The 20,955-nt window shown below is 36.6% G+C and overlaps 1 protein-coding gene across 1 annotated transcript in view; it reads left to right on the top strand.

Moving 5' to 3' along the window:
- Positions 1-16,652, top strand: part of PIGX (phosphatidylinositol glycan anchor biosynthesis class X) — a gene marked incomplete at its 5' end in the record, with an annotated part of 34,443 nt that extends 17,791 nt beyond the window's left edge. Inside the window, 3 exons of the mRNA XM_080805801.1 lie at positions 9,927-10,140; positions 12,387-12,487; positions 15,987-16,652. Coding sequence (XP_080661927.1) covers positions 9,927-10,140; positions 12,387-12,487; positions 15,987-16,130 — 459 coding nt within the window. The remainder of the gene's footprint in view (positions 1-9,926; positions 10,141-12,386; positions 12,488-15,986) is intronic.
- Positions 16,653-20,955: the final 4,303 nt, after the last annotated feature.

The raw sequence follows: 20,955 nt of genomic DNA, 5'->3' as shown, positions 1-20,955 counted from the left end.
TGTGATTTATTTTTTTTTATTATTTTTGTTAATGTATAATGTAGTATTTGCCCCTGAGGGTATAGGTCTGTGAATCGTCAGGCTTACACACTTCACAGCACTCACCATGTCACATACCCTCCCCAATGTCTATAATGCAACTACCCTCTTCATACCTCCCCTCCCCCCAGATCAGTCTTTATAACAACCCTAGAAGTATTATTTCTCCATTTTATAGGTAAGGAAACTGAGGCACAAAGAGGCCAGGTAAATTATCCAGGATCATACAGATAAATGGAAGAGCCAAGAGATATATCCAGGGTTGTCTAATTATAAAGTTATTATAAAGTTCCTCTTTCCAGAAATGAATTTTATTCCTTAATTAATGGGTTCTCTGACTTTTGGTAAGAATCACTTGGGGCCGCTTTTTGTGCAGATTATGTCTTCCTGGGAAAGCTTAATTCAGTAGGTCTAGATTGGACCCAAAAATCTGTTTTAACAACTCATATAATTCCTATTAAGAAATTATGGCAAATACCATCTTTATTCTTAAGATTATAATCTATATGTGAATATAAAAGAGGCAAAATAGATATACTTGGAGTCATTTATGATGACAGTTTATAATTGTGGTTTAGGCCAATTTCTTCACCTATTTTAATTATTTGTTTATCAAGTAATTATTTAATTATTTAAATTTTTTTGAATAGGTGATTATATTCTCATCGTTCAAAATTTAGGAGATATAAAAAGGTGTACAATGATAAGTGTCCACCTATCTTGATCCCCATTCTCCAAATTTCTTCCTGTGTTCTGTTTTTTTGCACACATATTACAGCTTAAATAATCATGTTCCCTTATATGGCAGTCTCAGTACATTTACATATGTAGAAAGATCTCATTGCTTTTTTCCTCATTTCTTTCTTTCACTGAGTCATGAATTCTGAATGAGGCTTTTAAAATTTTAAATAATAGGTTTCAATTTTAAATGTGGTTCTTGGCTTGTAGTGACATGGATTGGAATCATATTTAAACCTACTTAATAAAATTGCCTACAGCATTTTAAGAAAATGGATTTTTTTTTTTTTTTTTTGCATAGGAGTACCCAAAAAGAGATCACATGCCCACTGTCTTGGGGTGAGATTGGGGTATGTGCAAATTAATTGTAACTAGAAAACTGGGCAGGCAAAGGATGCCACTCTGGATTGATTGACAAGCTTTTCTTTATCTTAATTTTCTGTTTCCTAATTTTCTAATCCCTAATTATAAGCCTTTTAAGTGAATTTACTTTTTCATTTCAAATAGATGTCTCATTTGTGACACGTAGATAATTAGAAGTTAATTTCCTGATATATGAGATGCTATTTCTTTCTGCCTAGCTGAGTTGAGACTATGGCCCAATCCTTTGTGTAGAGAAACTTTGTCTCAAGAAGAGGTATTAAATGAGGAGTATAACTGGATAGAAGGAAATTTATATGTAGGGAATGATTGATACTTATGTATTTAGATTGAGATCTTAACTATTCCATGAGATAAAATTTGTGACTGCAGCACATAGAACAATGGGTTCAAATTAAATGAGTTATGGTGGCAATAAAATGTTTTGTAAGGAGTTTGTGATGGTTTGTGAACAATTTGAAAATAAAGACAAGCCTTAAACAGAGTCATAATGAATAAGGCACTTCAAATGAATCTCACTTCATTTTTAGGTAGGGTTATTTGATATATTTAATTAAAACCTCTCATGTTCTTTGAAAAAGGCATAATATTAGATTGAAGCATATGAAACTACTGTTCTGTAGGTCAAAATGGAAATGCTGTGTTTCTGCAATCATAAATTTTACTCAATCAAAATATGTAGTAATAGGACTTAATGCCCTCACCAAGTTGGAGGACAGGGACCAGATTTACTCTCTCACTTGAAATAACCAAGAAATAGACAAAATATATGAAATAATGGGAAAGATCGTTGAACACCAAGCAGTGAGGGCAGTGATGTCTGAAATTAATGGAAAATAAATAAGATGAGCTCTATGACTGTCCCAGCTTATTGCCTTGGAGAGTTTTCGAGCTGTAGCATAGGGAGCAAGAACCCAAGCAGAGCCTAGTGGACTGCTTGAGTTAAGGAAATGAACGTGAAATCCTGGGAAGACGAAGGTCACCAGAATTGACAAGGCAGTGTAGAGAGAACTGCACAGAGACAACTCCAGAGATCCATAAAAGGTTCCCCTCAAGGTCATAGTCGAGTACTGATTAGTGCATTTTTGTGAGGAAACTACTTGCTTCTGGGAAAAGACCTTATGAGAAAATTAGAGGTTACAGTGTCAGACACTCACATAGGGTCAGTGGTAGTGTTTGTTCCCAGCAACCGTGCTAGGAAAAGCCTCATAATTCATCGGGTATTCAGTAGAGTAAACAGAAGAACTTTTACTCGGTAGTGGGGAATATTTAGCCCTAGAAGGAACATCATGGCAGTCCTGTTTAACAAATCTTAAAAGCACGACCTTTAAAAGGTCAAACTGTTTATAAGTAACTTTACTGCATACAAAAAAAGCTCAAGAATTTTTATAGGAATACAGCACCCAACAATATCAAAGTCACAGTGTCTTGATTCTAATAAAAAATTTGATGCAATGATGGGGGGAAATATGGCCTGTAATGAGGAGATAAATTAATCAATCAAAACCAATCCAGAACTAACCCAAATGTTAGAATTGGGCTATGAAAACAGTTACAATAACTGTATTCCATATGTTCAAAAAATTAAGTACAGATATGGAAGATATATAAAAGGAGAACATTAAACTTGTGAAGATTAAGACTACAGTGTATGAGATAGAAAAGATTCTAGATAAAATTAATGGCATTTCAAACAGTGCAACAGAAAAGATTAATAGATTTGAAGACATAGTAATAGAAACTACCTAAAACAGATTAAAAAAAAGAGAGAGAAACATAAAAAGTGAATAGAGTGGGGGTGCCTGGGTGGCTCAGTGGGTTAAAGCCTCTGCCTTTGGCTCAGGTCATGATCCCAGGGTCCTGGGATCGAGCCCGCATCAGGCTCTCTGCTCAGTAGGGAGCCTGCTTCCTCCTCTCTCTCTCTCTCTCCCTCTCTCTCTCTCTCTCTCTCTCTCTCTCTGCCGGCCTCTCTGCCTACTTGTGGTCTCTGCCTGTCAAATAAATGAATTAAATCTTAAAAAAAAAAAAAGTGAATAGAATAATAGTGAGTTGTGGGACAACTTCAGGTGGCCTACTGTATCTGTGATTGGACTATGTTGAAGAGATATCCCTACTCCCATGTTCCTTGCATTGTTCACAGTAGACAAGCTGTGGAAACAACCTAAGTGTCCATCAACAGATGAGTGGATAAAGAAAATATGTATGAAAATAGGATACAATGGAATGTTATTCACCTATAAAAAAGAAGAAAATCCTGCCATTTGCTACAAGCTAAGTGAAATAAGTCAGAGAAAGACAAATACTGTATGATCTCATTTGTATGTGGAATCTAAAAAACACCTGAAATCATAGAAACAGAGTAGATTGATGGTTGCCAGGAGCAAGAGTGTGGGAGAAACAGGTGAAGGTGTTCAAAGAGTATAGACATCCAGTTATAAGATGAGTAAATTCAGGGGGTCTAGTGTATAGCATGGTGACTATAGTTAACAATAGTGTGTTATATATTTTAAAATTGTTAAAAGAGTATACTTTATAAGTGTTCATCAGGGGTGCCTCGCTGGCTCAGTAGAGCATACGACTCTTGATCTCGGGGTCATGAGTTTGAGCCCCGTGCTGGATGTAGTGATTACTTTAAAAAGTAATAAAATAAAAGTTTTCATTGTACACATGCATACACATAAGAGGTAACTATGAGTGATGATGGATGTGTTAACTAACCTTATCGTGGCAATCATTTTGCATTATAAACATATTTCAAATCATGATGTTGTATGCCTTAGACCTATACAATGTTATATGTCAGTTATATCTCAATGAAGCTCAGTGTGGGGAGTGGGGTAGGGAAGGTGTGATTGGAATCTCCAAGAAGAGAAGAGAGAAATGGAGATGGAAAAAAATTTGAAGAAATAATGGCTGAGAAATTTCCAAATTTGGTGAAAACTATAAATCCATATGTCTAAGCTGCTCAAATACCAAAAACATGAATAAAACTATCCCGAGGTACATGTACTCAAATTGTTTAAAACAATGAGAATGAGGGGCACCTGGGTGGCTCAGTCAGTTAACCGTCTGACTTTGGCTCAGGTCATGATCTCGGGGTCCTGGGGTTAAGCACCATGTCGGGCTCCATGCTCAGTAGGGAGTCTGCTTCTCCCTCTCCCTCTGCCCCTCTCTCTCGCCTTGTGCTCACTCACTGACTTTCTCTCTCAAATGAATAAAATCTTTAAAAAAAAAAAAAAAACAATGAGAATGAGAAAAAAAGTTTTTATTTAAATTCCAGTTAGTTAACATACAGTGTAATATTAGCTTCAGGTGTACTAAATGGTGATTCAACACTTCCATATATCACCCAGTTCTCCTCATAACAAATGCACTCCTTAATCCCCATCACCTGTTTAACACATTCCCCCCCACCTACCTCCCTTCTGGTAACCATCAGTTTTTTCTCTTTATTTAAGAATCTGTTTCTTGGTTTGCTCCCCCCCGCCTTTTTTTTATTCTCCTTGTTAGTTTGTTTTCTTTCTTAAGTTCCGTGTGTGAGTGAAATCTTACAGTATTTGTCTTTTTGTCTTTCTCTGACTTATTTCACATAGCCTAATACTCTCTGGCTCCATCCATGTCATTGCAAATGGCAAGATTTCATTCTTTTTTATGGCTGAATAATAGTCCATTGTATATATATACTACATCTTTTTTTTTTTTTTTTAAAGTAGGCTCCCTGCCCAACGTGGGGCTTGAACCCATAGCCCTGAGATGAAGAGTCACATGCTCTACTGACTGAACCAGCCAGACACCCCTGAATCTTCTTTATCCACTCATTAATCGATAGACTTTTAGGCTGTTTCCATAATTTAGCTAAGAAAATGCTGCTATAAACATCAGGGTACATGTATCCCTTTAAATTAATATTTTTGTATTCTTTGGGTAAATACCTAGTAGTGCTATTGCTGGATCCTTAATTTTTTTGAAGAACATTGATACTGTGTTCTAGAGTGGCTGTATCAGTTTGCATTCCTACCAACAGTGCGAAAGGATTCCCCTTTCTCTATATCCTTGTCAACACCTGTTTTTTCTTACGTTGTTGATTTAAGCCAGAGAATGAGAACATTTTAAAAGTGGCAAGACGGAAAGAAAAACATGTAAAATATAAGGGAACAAAGATAAAGGTAACAGGTTTCTTGTCAAAAATAATGCAAACAAGGGGTGCCTGGGTGGCTCAGTGGGTTAAAGCCTCTGCCTTCGGCTCAGGTCATGATCCCAGGATTCTGGGATCAAGCCCCGAATCGGGCTCTCTTCTCAGTGGGGAGCCTGCTTCCTCCTCTCTCTCTCTCTGTCTGCCTCTCTGCCTACTTGTGATCTGTCTGTCAAATAAATAAATAAATCTTTAAAAAAATAATAATGCAAACAAGAAAATAGTACAACACCATCCTTAAAGTATGGAAAGAAAAGAAACCTGTGAGTTTTGAATTCTGTATGCAGTGATAATATCTTTCAAAGTGAAGGTGAAATACTTTTCAGACATCTAAAAGAATTAATCACCAACAGACCTCCACTATAAAAAAATGTTACAGGAGGTCTTTCACGCAGAAGGAAAATAATACCAGATAAAATTTGTATCTACGCTAGGGAGAGAAGAGCACTTGAAATGATAACTACATGGGTAAATATAAGACTCTTCCCCCTCTTATTTAAATTTTTTCTTTACCAGATAATTGACAAAAATAATATAACATTCATACCATATGTAAAAATAAAATGCATGACACCAAATACACAAAAGTTGGGAAGGAGAAGATGGAAGCATACTTTTATAAGGTTGTTACACTAAATGTGAAGTAGTTTAATACCACTTAAGGGTAGAATGTGCTACATTAAAGATGTTTACTGTAAACCTTAAAGTAACCATAAAAATAACAAAGAGTTTTGGGGTGCCTGGCTGGCTCAGGTGGTGGGGCAAGGCAACTTTTGATCTCAGAGTCATGAGTTCAAGCCCCACATTGGGCCTAGAGCCTACCTAAAAATAAGTAAAAGTTAAGAAAAACACGAAGAGCTTTCGTTAATATGCCAGCAAAGCAGATACAATGAAATTATAAAAAATATTCAATCCAAAAAGCAGAGAAAGAACAGAAAAGGAACAAAGAATGGATGTTAAATATAGAAAACAAGATGATACATTTCAACTTAACCATATTAATGGTCACATTAAATATAAATGTCTAAATATCCCCATTAAAAGACAGAGATCATCAGATTGGATAAGAAAGCAAGATCCAACTGTATGTTGCTTACAAGAAATGTTTTATTTTAAAACATTTAAATTTTAAAAGAAAAGATATGGGGGTGCCTGGGTGGCTCAGGGGTTAAGCCTCTGCCTTCAGCTTAGGTCATGATCTCACGATCCTAGGATCAAGACCTGCATCGGGCTCTCTGCTGAACAGGCTCTCTCTCTGCTCAATCAGGCTCACTCTCTGCCTGCTGCTCTGCCTACTTGTGATATCTCTCTCTATATTCAATAAATAAATAAAATCTTTAAAAAAAAGAAAAGAAAAGATGTGATGTGCTCACACTGGTCAAAGGAAGCTGAAGTGGGTATATTAATTTTAGGTGAAGTGGATTTCAGAGCAAAGACTATCACCAGAGCTAAAGGAAGGCATTTTGATAATGGGATCAACTCATCAGGAGGAAATAATAATCATAAACATTTATGTACCTAATAGCACAGATTCAAAATGGATGAAGAAAAACTGGTAGAACTGTAAGGTATAATAGACAAATCTACACTTATAGTTGAAGGTTTCAGTACCCTTTTCTCACTAATTGATACAGGAAATTAGTAAGACTATAAGATTTGAATAAAACAGTCAACTAGACCTAATTGGCATTTATAGACCACTCTTCCCAGCAACAGTGGAATATACATTCTTTTTAGATGTGCATGGAACATTTATCAAGATAGAGCTTATTCTATGTCATAAAACAAGTCTAATATATTTAGACAAATTCAAGTTTTACAAAGTATGTTCTTTGACTACAGAGGAATTAAAGTAGATATTAAGAATGGAAGGATCTTTGGTGCCTGGTTGGCTCAGTTGTTTAAATGCCTGCCTTCATCTTAGGTTATGATCCCGGGGTACTGGGATCAAGCCCCATGTCAGGCTCTCTGCTCAGCTGGGAGCCTCCTTCTCCCTCTCCTTCTGCCGGCCACTCTGCCTGCTTGTGCACAAGCTGTCTTTCTCTTTATCTCTCTCAAATAAATAAAATCTTTAAAAAAAAAAAAAAAAGAAAGAAAGAAAGATCTCTGGAAAAGGCTCAAACATTTGGGAGCCAATCAACATACTTCTAAGTAGTCCATGAGTCAAAGAAGAAATCAAAAGGGAAATAAGGGATTTTGAACTGAATAAAAGTGAAAACACAATATATTAGAATTAGTAGGGTGCTGCTAGAGCTGCATTTAGGGAGAAATCTATAGTCCTAAAATGCCTGTTTTAGAAAGAAGAAAGATCTCAGATTAGTGAAAGCCAAGCCTCCCTAAATTGTAAAAAGAAGAGCATGTGAAACCAAAGTTAAGCAGGAGAATAGGGATAGTAAAAACAGCAGAAATCAATGAATTAGAAAATAGAAACACAATAGGGAAAACCAGCAAAACAAAGCTGGTTCTTTGAGATGGGTAAAATTGGTGAACCTTTAGCCAGAGAGATCATTTTTTAAAATGTGCTGTTAGAATTAACATCCCAGTGTCAGAAAAGTAGTCTACATTTCATTTTTTTTATAAAGTTATATTTTTAGATTGTATAAGTTGTTCAAAGGCACAAATTACTGTGTCTTAATTGGGAGAGCAAGAGAAAGATCTGGCAAATGTTACAGACATGGCACAATTTCATAGCTTAACTCATTTAACTTAGTTCTGGTGGTTTGTGACGGGTTAGTTGAGTATTGTGAAAAGGAATAGGTCCATGGCTATTAACAAGTATAAGCTCTTGGTTTGATGAATTTTTTGTGTATCATTTCTGTTTTTTGACAATACATTATTGCTGTTTACCCAGGCACCCCTAAGAGAACTATGACTGTTTCTCTGAGGAGGAGAAAACTTAGTGGAGATGTTTGAGTGACCCTTAGTGAAATAAGGAACAGATTTATTGTAGATACTGTAAGCAAGGACAGTTGTGAATGTTAAAGACCAGAGCATCAGATTTCTACTTATAAGAAAGGAATGCGGTTACCTGGGTGGCACAGTAGGTTGAGCGTCTGACTCCTGGTTGTCGGCTCAGGTCATGATCTCAGGGTTGTGGGATCGAGTCCTGTGTTGGGCTCTGGGCTCAGCACTGAGTCTGCTTAAGACTCTCTCCCTCTTCTCTCTGCCCCTCCCTCCCACACTCTTGTTCTCTCTCTCAAATAAATAAATCTAAAAAAAAAAAAAAGGAATAACCTTTTAACGGAAGATAAAATGATATGACTCAAAGTGATAACCTCCATTTTAGTCATTGAGCATATTCAAGCAGTGGCTGGATTCTTGAACAATGCCTTCATTGACGGTGGTTTAATTTAATCACCTTTAAAGTTCATTATGACTCATAAGATTATATTCCTTGCCCTTTGCCAATGAACTTTTTTATTCCTGTGATTAACAGAGAAGGAAAAACTTGAAAAAATACAGCACTTGGTGTCACTCTGAAACAGGAGAATTAGGATGTTTGCCATTATGGGAAGACGTTAATTCTGTTTTTTTACCCCTGGAGATATGTCAGGGCTTCACATAGAGAATCTAGAGACAAGTTGTGTGTGTATTCATCTGTACATACACACATACACACAGACTCACAGATTACATAGTGCCTGTATATATGTATGTATAAATATATGTGAATGTGTGTATGTATGTTTATACAGAAATATGTGTGGATGGATATACATACATATATAATATGTACTTACATTATAATTTAGGACTATATTCTTTCACATATGCATTTTTACTTTTGGAATAGAATACCTTTTTCTTTTTTAAAGGTCTTTTTTATTTCTTCATTTGAGAGAGAGTGAGCAAAAGCATGAGCAGCGGGGAGAGGCAGAGGAGAGGGAGAAGCAGATGCCTCCCTGAGCCGGGAGCCCAATGCAGGGCTCAATCCCAGGACCCTGAGATCACGAACTGAACGCTGAAGGCTGACACTTAACTGACTGAGCCACCCAGGTGCCCCTAGAATACCTGTTTTAAGTTATTATTTTTTTAAAGAATCATTTACTATTTTCCTTTTAACTTTTTATACCTAATATGGGAAGAGTGCTGACCTTTGCTTTGACTTCCTCACCACAGTGCTCTATCTTACTCACTGCCATCTTACCTACTTTTCTGAAGAACAGGAAATTACCAGAATGATACCAATCATTTCAACCAATACTGGGTTAATTGTTTTTGTCATAGTTTTCATATTTATTAAATGATGCTGTATTCACAAAATTTCTCTTTTCTTAGTACCTGTTTTGTCACCTAAACAAAGCTTGATAAGGATATTATAAATAGGTAATTTTTGTTATGGGGAAATTTCACACCCCAGAGTATAATTTCCTCAGTTTACTACTTTTAGTAAACAAACTTTTATTAAACATAGATCACATCTTATTTTTCTATTTAAAATTGAGGATAGAATGAAATGGGAATTGTTTATAGGGGGAGTGAATTTGACATTTCTGTTCATCTGTATAGCATTCTTCTGGTTTTATTAATCTTCTCCATTTCTTCTTTGGATTAATATTTGTTTTCTTTTTGATAGGCAGTGATGGTTTCCGAAGACTTTAATATAGAAGCTCCCAATTATTTGTCTAAGGAATCCGAAGTTCTTATTTATGCCAGACAAGATTCACAGTGCATTGATTGTTTCCAAGCTTTTTTGCCTGTGCACTACCGCTATCATCGGCCACATAGTAAAGATGGAGAAACCTTTATTGTGGTCAATAACCCTGATTTATTGATGTATTGTGACCAAGGTGAGAGTTGCAAGTCTTTTTTGCGGGTTGAAAATAAAAATAAAGGTATGATGGCAAGTCTAAAGTCAAGGACAGGGATGACAGAAGGTTTCTATTTTCTTTCCTTTTTAACTTTTTTTTTTTTTCTTTTAAAGAAGATTTTATTTCTTTATTTATTTGTCAGAGAGCGAAAGAGAGCATAAGCAGGGGGAGCAGCAGAGGGAGAAGGATAAGCAGGCTCCCTGCTGAACAAGGAGCCTGATGTGGGATTTGATTCCAGGACCATGACCTGAACCAAAGAAGAACTGACTGAGCCACTCAGGGAGCCCCCTTTTTTAACCTTTTCATTGTAAAATACACCATAGGTATAGAAAAACTTCACAAATAAATAGTTTAGTATATTATTATAAGGCAAAGACCCTTGTAACTACCACCCAGGTAGAGAAATAGAGCTTTACCAGTCACCCTAGAAGCAGCTGTGTGTCCCGTCTCAATCATAGCCTCCTCCTTTCCTCTAAGACTAACCCATATCCTGACTTTTAATCAGTTGCTTATGTTTCTTTATACTTTTTTCACCCAACTGGGCATTCGTGGATAGTAAAGCCTCACCTTCCCCATTTGAAGAAATGTTTCCACTAAGTCTCTTAATTTACAGGTTTCCCCTCTTTCCCTTTCTTTTTTTTAGATTCACCTGTTGAGAAACCTGGGTCATCTGACCTGTCTAGTTTCTCATAGTTGGGGTTTTGGTGATTGTGCTTATGCCATTCATCTAGGCTCTTTATTTCCTGGAAATTGGCTGTTGGCTCCAGAGCTGTGATCAGATTCAGTTTGATTCTTTTGACAAGAGTATAGGTGGTGCTGTGTTCTTGTATGACGACTCATATAATGTCTGGTGTGTTTCTTTTTTTGGCCATTGATCCTCTGCCCCTGTGCTGCTTTCTGTTTCTTTATGCTGATTCGCAGGACTTACAGCTGTTGGTATTTTGTCTATACTTGTATAGATTTTTGTGTTTGAGGGAATACTTTACCACCTAGTTTTGTGTAAATGTTAGCCATGAGTTTTTAGTTTGGGGAGTAATTGTTCTTTCTGGTTTTATGTGTGCATTTGAATTAAAAAAACAAAACAAGGAACTATGCTTCCTCATTTTCAGTCTTCCTAGAATCAGGACTTTAAGAAGTCCCTTTCAGATTTTGGTTCTTTGTGTCTCCAAATTTAGGTTGATTAGAATATTTACAAATCAGTAGCACCAAAGATTGGGAGATTGGAAGTTTTGTTTTGTTTTTTAAAGATTTTATTTATTTATTTGACAGAGATCACAAGTAGGCAGAGAGGCAGGCAGAGAGAGAGGAGGAAACAGGCTCCCTGCTGAGCAGAGAGCCCGATGTGGGGCTCGATGTGGGGCTCGATGTGGGGCTTGATCCCAGGACCCCGGGATCATGACCGGAGCCAAAGGCAGAGGCTTTAACCCACTGAGCCACCCAGGCGCCCGGGAGATAGGAAGTTTTTAATAATACTTTGCTGCCATGATATATTTCATGATGAGAAAATAATAAACTGTTCAACTTTGTTAGATCTGTTCATCCAACCAAGTTTTCTTTCTTTTAATTACTCAGAATAAAGTTTGGAAAAGTGCCCTCTCTTCAGAGACCATCTGGAGTTCTGGTATCATGTTTTGTTTTGTTTTGTTTTTTTAGTCTGAATGCTCTTTATATGGGTTTGTTTAGTCTATGGAAATTTTTTTCAGTTGTATGCTTAGGATCTGTTAACTTTTCTGAGTATATGTTATACTTCAAAAAAAGTTTAAGTTAAAGTTTTTAAAAAATGGTACCCACTGGGGGCACCTGTGTGGCTCAGTAGGTTGGGTGTCTGCCTTTGGCTCAGGTCATGAACTCTGCATCCTGGGATTAAGCTCCACAGCTGGCTTCCTGCTTAGTGGGGAGTCTGCTTCTCCCTCCCTCTGCTCGTTCTCTCTCTCAAATAAATAAATAAATAAATAACATCTTAAGAAAAAAAAGTGGCACCTACTGTAATGGGATTTGTTAAGAACTCATGCTTAACTTCTGTACAGTCTTGGTAATTTTGTAATTTCTTAGGCATCCTCTTAGAACAGGTTACTAAAATATAAAACAGCATGTGATAGATGGATTCAGGTCTTGTACATTGTGTGGCAAAGAGTATGAGTACTCATATCTCAACGTGGAAGACTGGCTTAGCGTCTAGTCCAGATGTATATTTTCTGATATGATGTTCTACCACTTTTTCTCAGAGTTTCCAATTTTGAAATGCTGGGCTCAGTCGCAAGTGGCAGCTCCTTGTGCTTTGAAGAATAAGGATATATGCCAGTGGAACAATATGAAATACAAATCAGTAAGTTAATATTTTGAGGTGTTTTTCAATCATGCTGCATTATTTAAAACTCATAATGTTTCTGCCACCTTTAAGGGATTAGCATTTTATATTCTACCATTGAAAGCTGTTTTTTGTTTGTTTGTTTGTTTTTTAATTTTTTGAAAAAGATTTTATATATTTATTTGACAGGGAGAGAGAGAACAAGCACAGGGAGAGGGAGGCAAAGGGAGAGGGAGAAGCAGGCTCCTGCTGAGCAAGGAGCCCAATGTGGGGCTCGGTCCTAGGACCCTGGGATCAGGACCTGGGCCGAAGACAACTACTTAACCAACTGAGCCACCCAGGAGCCCTTTGTTTGTTTTTAATGTTGTTTCTTTGCTACTAATGGCAACAATGGCTCCTCATTTCTGTAGAGTCATAGAATCATTTAATTTGGGGACTGGAGATTTAGGGTTAGTTCCATGCTTTATCTTAGTCTAGAGCCCAAGTAAGCTAATATGCTTTTTAAAGGTGTGGAGTAGCAACAAAAAACAGTGCTATGTCCATCTGGTTTTACTTTATCTAGAAAAATGTTTCGACAGCTGATATCAAAGAAATCATTGCCTATGTTTTTTCCAGGGTTTGATGGTTTCTTGTCTCACATTTAGGTTTTTAGTCCATTTTGAGTTTATTTTTATGTATGGTTTAAGAAGGTGGTCCAGTTTCATTCTTGGTTTTACTTTATAGGTACTTTATTTTATTTAGAACTTTTTATTAATTTTTGAACAACAAAATCAATTAGTTAACTTCAATAAATTACATAGAAAAAGTGAGAAAAGGGAAATAAAGACTCCAAGTAGTAATATTTCGACTATGATAAAGTTTCTAGACAGGGGCGCCTGGGTGGCTCAGTGGGTTAAGCCTCTGTCTTCAGCTCAGGTCATGATCTCAGGGTCCTGGGATCGAGCCCCACATCGGGCTCTCTGCTCTGCAGGGAGCCTGCTTCCTCCTCTCTCTCTCTCTCTGCCTGGCCTCTCTGCCTACTTGTGATCTCTATCAAATAAATAAATAAAATCTTAAAAAAAAAAACAAAACATAAAAAAAAAAGTTTCTAGACAGTTGTATTGCAATTTATATATCTAAATCCAGGTTGTGGCCAGCCATTTTAATAGTTTTGACCCCGACCTTGTTTTCGTTAATAAATTAGGTAAGTATTCTTACTTCATTAACATCGGCTTTGTCGGAGGAGTGTACAGTTTTCTATTTACCTTCTTTAGTTAACATGGTCTGCTTCTCTCTGTTCAGAGTGGCAAGTCTTATACAACCATCTCTCTTCTTTCCCTCTTTTCCTGACCTTTCCTTCCTCTTTTATGAGCTGCATTTTAACTGATGGCTGTACTATCTGTTTGTGTTTCACTTTGACCCTAATTCTCTTTAAGGTCTGCCTCCTTTGGTGGAATAGCACAATCTCTGTCATCATTTTTACAGTTTACTTTTACCAGGAGTCAAGTGAGTCTGCAATAAAAGTGAAATAAATTAAAATGTTAAGCCCATAGACAGATAAACATAAAACAGATTTGTTTGTATGTGCTGTTGTAGATTAATATAGATTTGAAGTATTTTCCTTGGAGTTGCTTTGAAGCCTGTCTACCAGCTAGCCTAGAAAACAACTAGTTACCGTTAAGTCTTACTACAAAGCACTGCTATTTTGTAGTGGGGAACTCTTTTAGAGCTGACAATTGTTAAGACGTATGACTCTGCTAATATGTTTTGCAGCGTAGAGTTGCTTTTGAGTAGATTTCCATTAGTATATGGAACCTGAACTTTTTCTTTACACTCTAAAATACATCTGGAGAATTACATGTGATTTTCTTATGTGAATGAAGAGTATAATTAGTGTTTACAATTTATTAATTTAAAATACTGGTAGTGTGCATTGCTACAAAATAAGTAATTACCTTATTAAAACATTCTGAATTCAGTTCTCTTTTAGACCATGTAACTTGAAATAAAAGGTCTTAGTTAACCCTTTGATTTGTGTGTGTGTATGTGTGTGTTAACATTTCTTGTTTATATATATCAGGAAAATAGGTGACCATTACTGAGGTGGTGATCTACACTAAGTCTTGTTTGTTTAAGACACCATTTTTTTAAAAGATAATTTTCCGGTGGCTTTGTTACAGATTATGTTATTAACATTTGTTTTGGATGTGAAATTATACTCCAGATATTTATAAAAAGGAACCAAAAATAAGAGCATTCCCAAGTTACCTAAATTTTAATATTTTTAAAAACCGATTTTATTGGGGCGCGTGGGTGGCTCAGTGGGTTAGGCCTCTGCCTTCAGCTCACGTCATGATCTCAGGGTCCTGGGATCAAGCCCCACATCAGTCTGTCTGCTCAGCGGGGAGCCTGCTCCCCCACTCCCCCCCCCCCGCCTGCCTTTCTGCCTACTTGTGATCTCTGTCTGTCAAATAAGTAAATAAATCTTAAAAAAAAAAAAAGATTTTATTTTTTTATGATTTTACTTTCTTTTTTATTTAAAGATTTTATTTATTTATTTGACAGAGATCGCAAATAGGCAGAGAGGCAGGCGGGGGGGGGGGGAAGCAGGCTCCCTGCTGAGCAGACAGCCTGATGCCGGGCTCGATCCCAGGACCCTGAGATCATGACCTAAGCCGAAGGCAGAGGCCTAACCCGCTGAGCCACCCGGGTGCCCCGATTTTACTTATTTATTTACCAGAGATCGAGGGAGAGAGGAAGGGAGAGAGAGAGAGAGAACACATGAGTATAAGCAGGGGGAGCGGCAGGCAGAGAGAAAAGCAGGCTCTTTGCTGAACAGGGATCCTGATGCAGGACTCCATCTGACTGGGATCATGACCTAAGCGGAAGGCAGACAGTTAACCGACTGAGCCACCCAGATGTCCCTAAAAAACTATTTTAAACTGCAAAATTTCCTAGAGTTTTTACCCTCTTTATCTTCAAAACCAAATAGAAAATAGAAACCAAGTTGAACTGTAGGAGAACTGTTTTGTTGGTCAGGATGACAGTGACTTTGATGTTTTAACAGTAAAAGACACATTCAACTGTGTAATTTGTGAATAATAGACTTTTTAAAGATATTTTGGAGAGAGAAACAGCAAAACAGAAGTGATTGGATACTTAAGCTTTATTGTTGTTTTAATGTTTTTCCTTTAGGGCTTTGACTGAGAGATAATTCTGTATTCTAATAGAAAGGTAACAAAAAGAAGTAAATGTTTATACTGATTACAGAGGTGACAATGGGAGATAGCTAGCATCAGTAAAAAGTAGAAGTCAAAATTAATGAGAATTTAAGGATTATTGTGATGAATCTGATTCTGTTACATTAAATGAAATGTTGAATCCAAAAGAATCACTCAAACAATAATGTTACATGTAGTGTAGCATTGGCTGAAAGATACTAAAAGAAAAAAATTACATTAAAAGTCAAAGAAATAGTGGTCTCACCTTAGGGCCTGTATTTTAAATGTCTCTAACCCCTCTCTCTCTCTTTCTCTAGGTATATAAGAATGTGACTCTACAGGTTCCAGTGGGACTAACTATACATACCTCTTTAGTATGTTCTGTGACTCTGCTCATCACCATCCTGTGTTCAACTCTGATCCTTGTGGCTGTTTTCAAATATGGCCATTTTTCCCTATAAGTTTTGTGGAGCTTAATGCTTCCCATAAACCTAAATAAGACGTATTTACTTGTGATCAGAAGTGTTCTTCTAGGGGTACCTGGGTGGCTCATTCGGTTAAGTGGCTTCCTTCAGTTCATGATCTCAGGGTCCTGAGATCCGGCTTCTTGCTCCACAGGGAGCCTGCTTCTCCCTCTCCCTCTGTTGTTCTCCCCTGCTTATACTCTAGCTCTCAAATAAATAAATAACATGTTAAAAAAAAAAAAGGAGTGTTCTTCTAGAATTATGTCATTGTTTTTGTCTTCATTTTGGCTATATTTTTGTGTAATCTTTAAGCAAGTGCCAATAGGAGAGGAAACTTAATTTTGTTGAATTAATATTTATTTTGTGAGAAGTTATTTTCATTTCAGTCATGAAAAGAGTACTTTATGTGTTAGAGACAAATTATTCTCATTTTATGAATAGAAACATTTTAATTTCAGCTAAAAATTGAGAAAATCATTGTAAATGAGAATAAAATATTTTGGATGAATCAGTTTATTTAAACATTCGTTTTATTAGAATATTAAAGTTACTCATCCAGAGTTTAAAGAAAATAAAGTAGGACAGCTAAGAAATTATTAATATCAAGAATGATTATTCCTTAAAACATTTCCATTCTCTTTTTGTATATTATTATACTGTTTTGAATATATGAATGGCTAGATGAAACTAAATACTAAGTACTAAGACACAGTTTTTGTTTAGTACTGCATTTGTCAGGAAGACAATTCAGATTGTCGTTTTAGAGTATGTTTTATTAAGTTGTACATTTATGAAAAAAATATTTTTTGTATCTTTTGCTCCATGCTGAACTTGGGTCCTAAACTCATGACCCTGAGATCAAGAGTCACATGCTCTACCGACTACTGCCAGGTACCCCTCTTTTGTGTATCTTCAGTGACTTTTTTTAAACAAAGGTTCTTATTCTACTGTTTTTCTTGGGGAAAAGTTAGAAAATAAAGTGCCATAAGATAATTAAAAAATAAAAAGGTGGGGGCGCCTGGGTGGCTCAGTGGGTTGGGCCTCTGCCTTCCACCCAGGTCATGATCTCAGGGTCCTGGGATGGAGCCCCTCCTCAGGCTTTCTGCTCAGTGGGGAGCCTGCTTCCCCCTCTCTCTCTGCTTGCCTCTCTGCCTACTTGCAATCTCTCTGTCAAATAAATAAATAAATATCTTTAAAAAAATAATAAAAATAAAAATAAAATAAAATATGTATGGGGCACCTGGCTGGCTCAGTCAGTAGAGCATGTAATGTTTGATCTCAGGGTTTTAAGTTTGAGCCCCACGTTGGATGTAGAGATTACTTAAAAATAAAGTCTTTGAAGAAAAAAATAAAAATAAAAAGGCAAGCACGTCCTTCTGTTTATTTGGGGCAATGCATTGAGGACAAGCATGTTCCAAAACAGAAGCCAGTAAACCAGGGTTTGTTTGAAATGTTTGTTTCACAGAATAATGGAATGATATACATTTATATATGCTAGCACCGCTTAGCTTCCTAAAACATTCTGGTGTTTTTATGGGAATATATCTTTTATAATTTGACATGTATGACTTGATAGTCATAATAGTTCTTTTTGAAGGCGTGTTTAAGAACGTAAATATTAAAAAAAAAAAGAATGTAAATATTGAAAAAGGCAACCGAGTGCCATGAAACAAATGTTAGAGACCACTAATATTTCAAACCCAGTCTAATTTTATACTTGTTTAGTATCTTCTTAGAAGAAAGAATTCCTGTTTTTTACAAGCATTTCTTTCACAGTGGGATTAATATGAGGACACTGAAATGAAATTATATGTCAGTTAAAATTCAGTAACATGAACAGACAGCATATTGAAGTATGACTGGACGGGAATATGTTACCTCTTAAGAGTATATGTGGGGAAAAAAATATATGTGGGGGGCAGAATATATATATATATATATGCACATATATATATTCTTTTGCATATCAGAAGCAAGTTTCATCAGTATTTAAATGGGTTTTCGAGTTAATATTTGAGATGGTGGCCTGGGATATGATTCAGCCATTTATTCACTTACACAGGTATTCAGGGGTGTAATAAAAATGTGAAAGTGAATGAAGAGTACTTTGATATGACTCTTTTTGCCTAATAAATGGTTGCAGATGACATCACTTTTTTTGACATTAATTTTGATAGAACATTTCTGGTTTTGAACTCTTTATTATCTTCTTTGGATACTTTGAATAAGCACTTTATTTTTTTAACAAGTTTTGTGTCCAGCGTGGGGCTTGAACTCATGACTCTGAGATCAAGAGTCACATGCTCTACCAACTGAGCCAGCCAGGCACCCTAAGCGCTGTATTTTTAATTTTTTTAATTTTTATTTTTTTAAGGTTTTATTTATTTGACAGAGAGAGCATGAGAAGTTGGGGGAGTGATAGAGGGAGAGGGGGAAGCAGGTTCCATCCAAGGACCCCGGGATCATGACCTGAACCAAAGGTAGCTGTTTAATGGACTGAGCCACCCAGGCACACCAAGCACCGTATTTTTTAAATCAGTTTTGTAATTCTGTGTATGGCCTTTTTTGTTTAAAGTGAAGAGAATGGGTACTGTCCTCTTGGTCATTTTGTTCCAGTATTTGTTGAACTTTTATGGTTTATTTTTCTTAAAGTATTAGGTTATGTTTGTTTAGATAAACAGAGACATGAGTTACCTCAGCTAAGGGTGGTGATGGGGCAGAGATGTGTGTGTGTGTGTGTGTGTGTGTGTGTGTATCTAAGCCACTCTACCAGGAATTTAGATTATTTAGCTAGGTCTCATGGAAGATGATACATATATGACTTGGAAACTGGAAAGATCTAAAGCAGCTCTATTGATTTCAGAATATAATGAGTTTAAGAACGATTCGAGGAAGATATTCTATTTATTTTAGGTACTCATTTATATTTTGATAATTGGTGCTCAAGATATGGAGATAAATTAGGGTGAGATGACTAACACCTTTCCACATTACCCTCCAAACTTAGAAAATACAATACTGGCAGGTAGTTGAATGTAGGGTTTGGTAGGCTGTGAGAGAATGAGATAATATGGATTAAATATGCTCTTCAGGATTGTCCTAACCAGTGATAGGATGGGTAGGTTTAGCTAGCTATCTGATTTCTTACATCTCAGACCTTACTTCAGGAATCAGTCTCCTCCTGAAGTATACCTTTTTAATGAGTTCCTTTAATAGGTCTTTGTCTTTTTTTTTAATTGAAATATAACTGACACACAATGTTACATTAGTTTCAGGTGTACAGCATAGTGATTCCACAAGTCTATGGTTTTGCTCTGCTCCCCACAAGTGTAGGTACCGTTGTCACCATACAACACTATTATAATACCAGCAACAGTCTCTGCTTTTGTTTGATTCCTTTTTTTTTTTTAAAGATTTGATTTATTTATTTGACAGAGAGAGCAGAAGAGAGGGAATACAAGCAGGGTGAGTGGGAGAAAGAGAAGCAGGCTTCCCACCAAACAGGTAGCCTGATGTGGGGCTTGATCCCAGGACCCTGAGATCATGACCTGAGCCGAAGCCAGATGCTTTATGACTGAGCCACCCAGGCACCCTGATGATATTTTTCTTTCACCCTCATATGACTGATAATTTAGCTCAGTCTACATTTGTAAGTGTGGTTATTTTATCTTGGTACTTTGAAAATATTTTTCCACTGTCAACTGGCACCCATTGTCTCAGTTCAGAAGTGTTCAGAAATTTAATAGTTGTTTCTTTGTAGGATATGTCTTTCCTTTCCCGTTGCTTTATCTATGGTTTTCTGCAGTTTGACGTTGTGTTTGAAAAGATCCCCTTTACTTATCCTGGTTGGGCTTCATTTTGCTTCCTGAATCTGAAGATTCTTGTCTTTACTCAGTTCTGGAAAATTCTTAGCCATTATCTCATCATATACTGTCCCTTTTGTATTCTCTCTTCTCTCAGAGTTCTTGCTAGGTGTATGGTAGACTTTCACAATATATCCCCAATGTCTCTTGATCTTTCTTTCATATTTCCTTTGTCTCTGGGCTGTTCTCAGTAATTTCTTTAGATCTGTCATCCAGTTTACTAATTCTCTCTTCAATGTGTAATCTACTGTTTAACCCAAACATTGGCTTTGGTTGCAATTATTAAATTCTTTATTTGTAGAAGTTCTACTTGTTACTTCTCAAAGCTGTGTGGTCATATTTTTAAAAAAGCAGTATCTTGTTTCTTACTCCTGTATTATTTTGTTTAATCTTTTAAATTTATTTTATTTTTAAAGATTATTTATTTATTTATTTGACAGAGGGAGAGAGACAGGGAGAGAGGGAACACAAGCAGGGGGAGTGGGAGAGGGAGAAGCAGGCTCCCTGCTGAGCAGGGAGCGGGATGCGGGACTTGATCCCAGGACTCTGGGATCATGACCTTAGCTGAAGGCAGATGCTTAAAGACTGAGCCACCCAGGCACCCTTAAAATTATTTTATATTCTGTAACCAATAGTTCCACTATCTAAAGTTCACAAGCTTCATTATTTTGTTTGTGGTTTCTGTTGATTCATTCATGGTGGCTTATTTCCTCACATATATTATAATTATATTTTGGGTGCTCATAGTTAGCTTTTGAAATCCTCTTTATCTTTGGAAATCCTTTCAATCCTGGGTTAAGAGTGAACCTGTGCAGTGAGGATTTGTATTTGTTTCTTCTGGGCCTCCAAGCACTACCAGGCTGGGACCACTTTCTTGACTTGAGGTTTCTTAGACAGTATAGGTACTATAAACTTTAACTTTCAAACCCATCTGAGGGAAAGCTTGTGGTTATGAATTC

Source organism: Martes martes, assembly GCF_963455335.1.
Source record: "Martes martes genome assembly, chromosome: 1".
Lineage (NCBI taxonomy): Eukaryota > Metazoa > Chordata > Mammalia > Carnivora > Mustelidae > Martes > Martes martes.
Note: the sequence above shows the minus strand (reverse complement) of the source record. Positions and strands in the feature narration are given on the sequence as shown.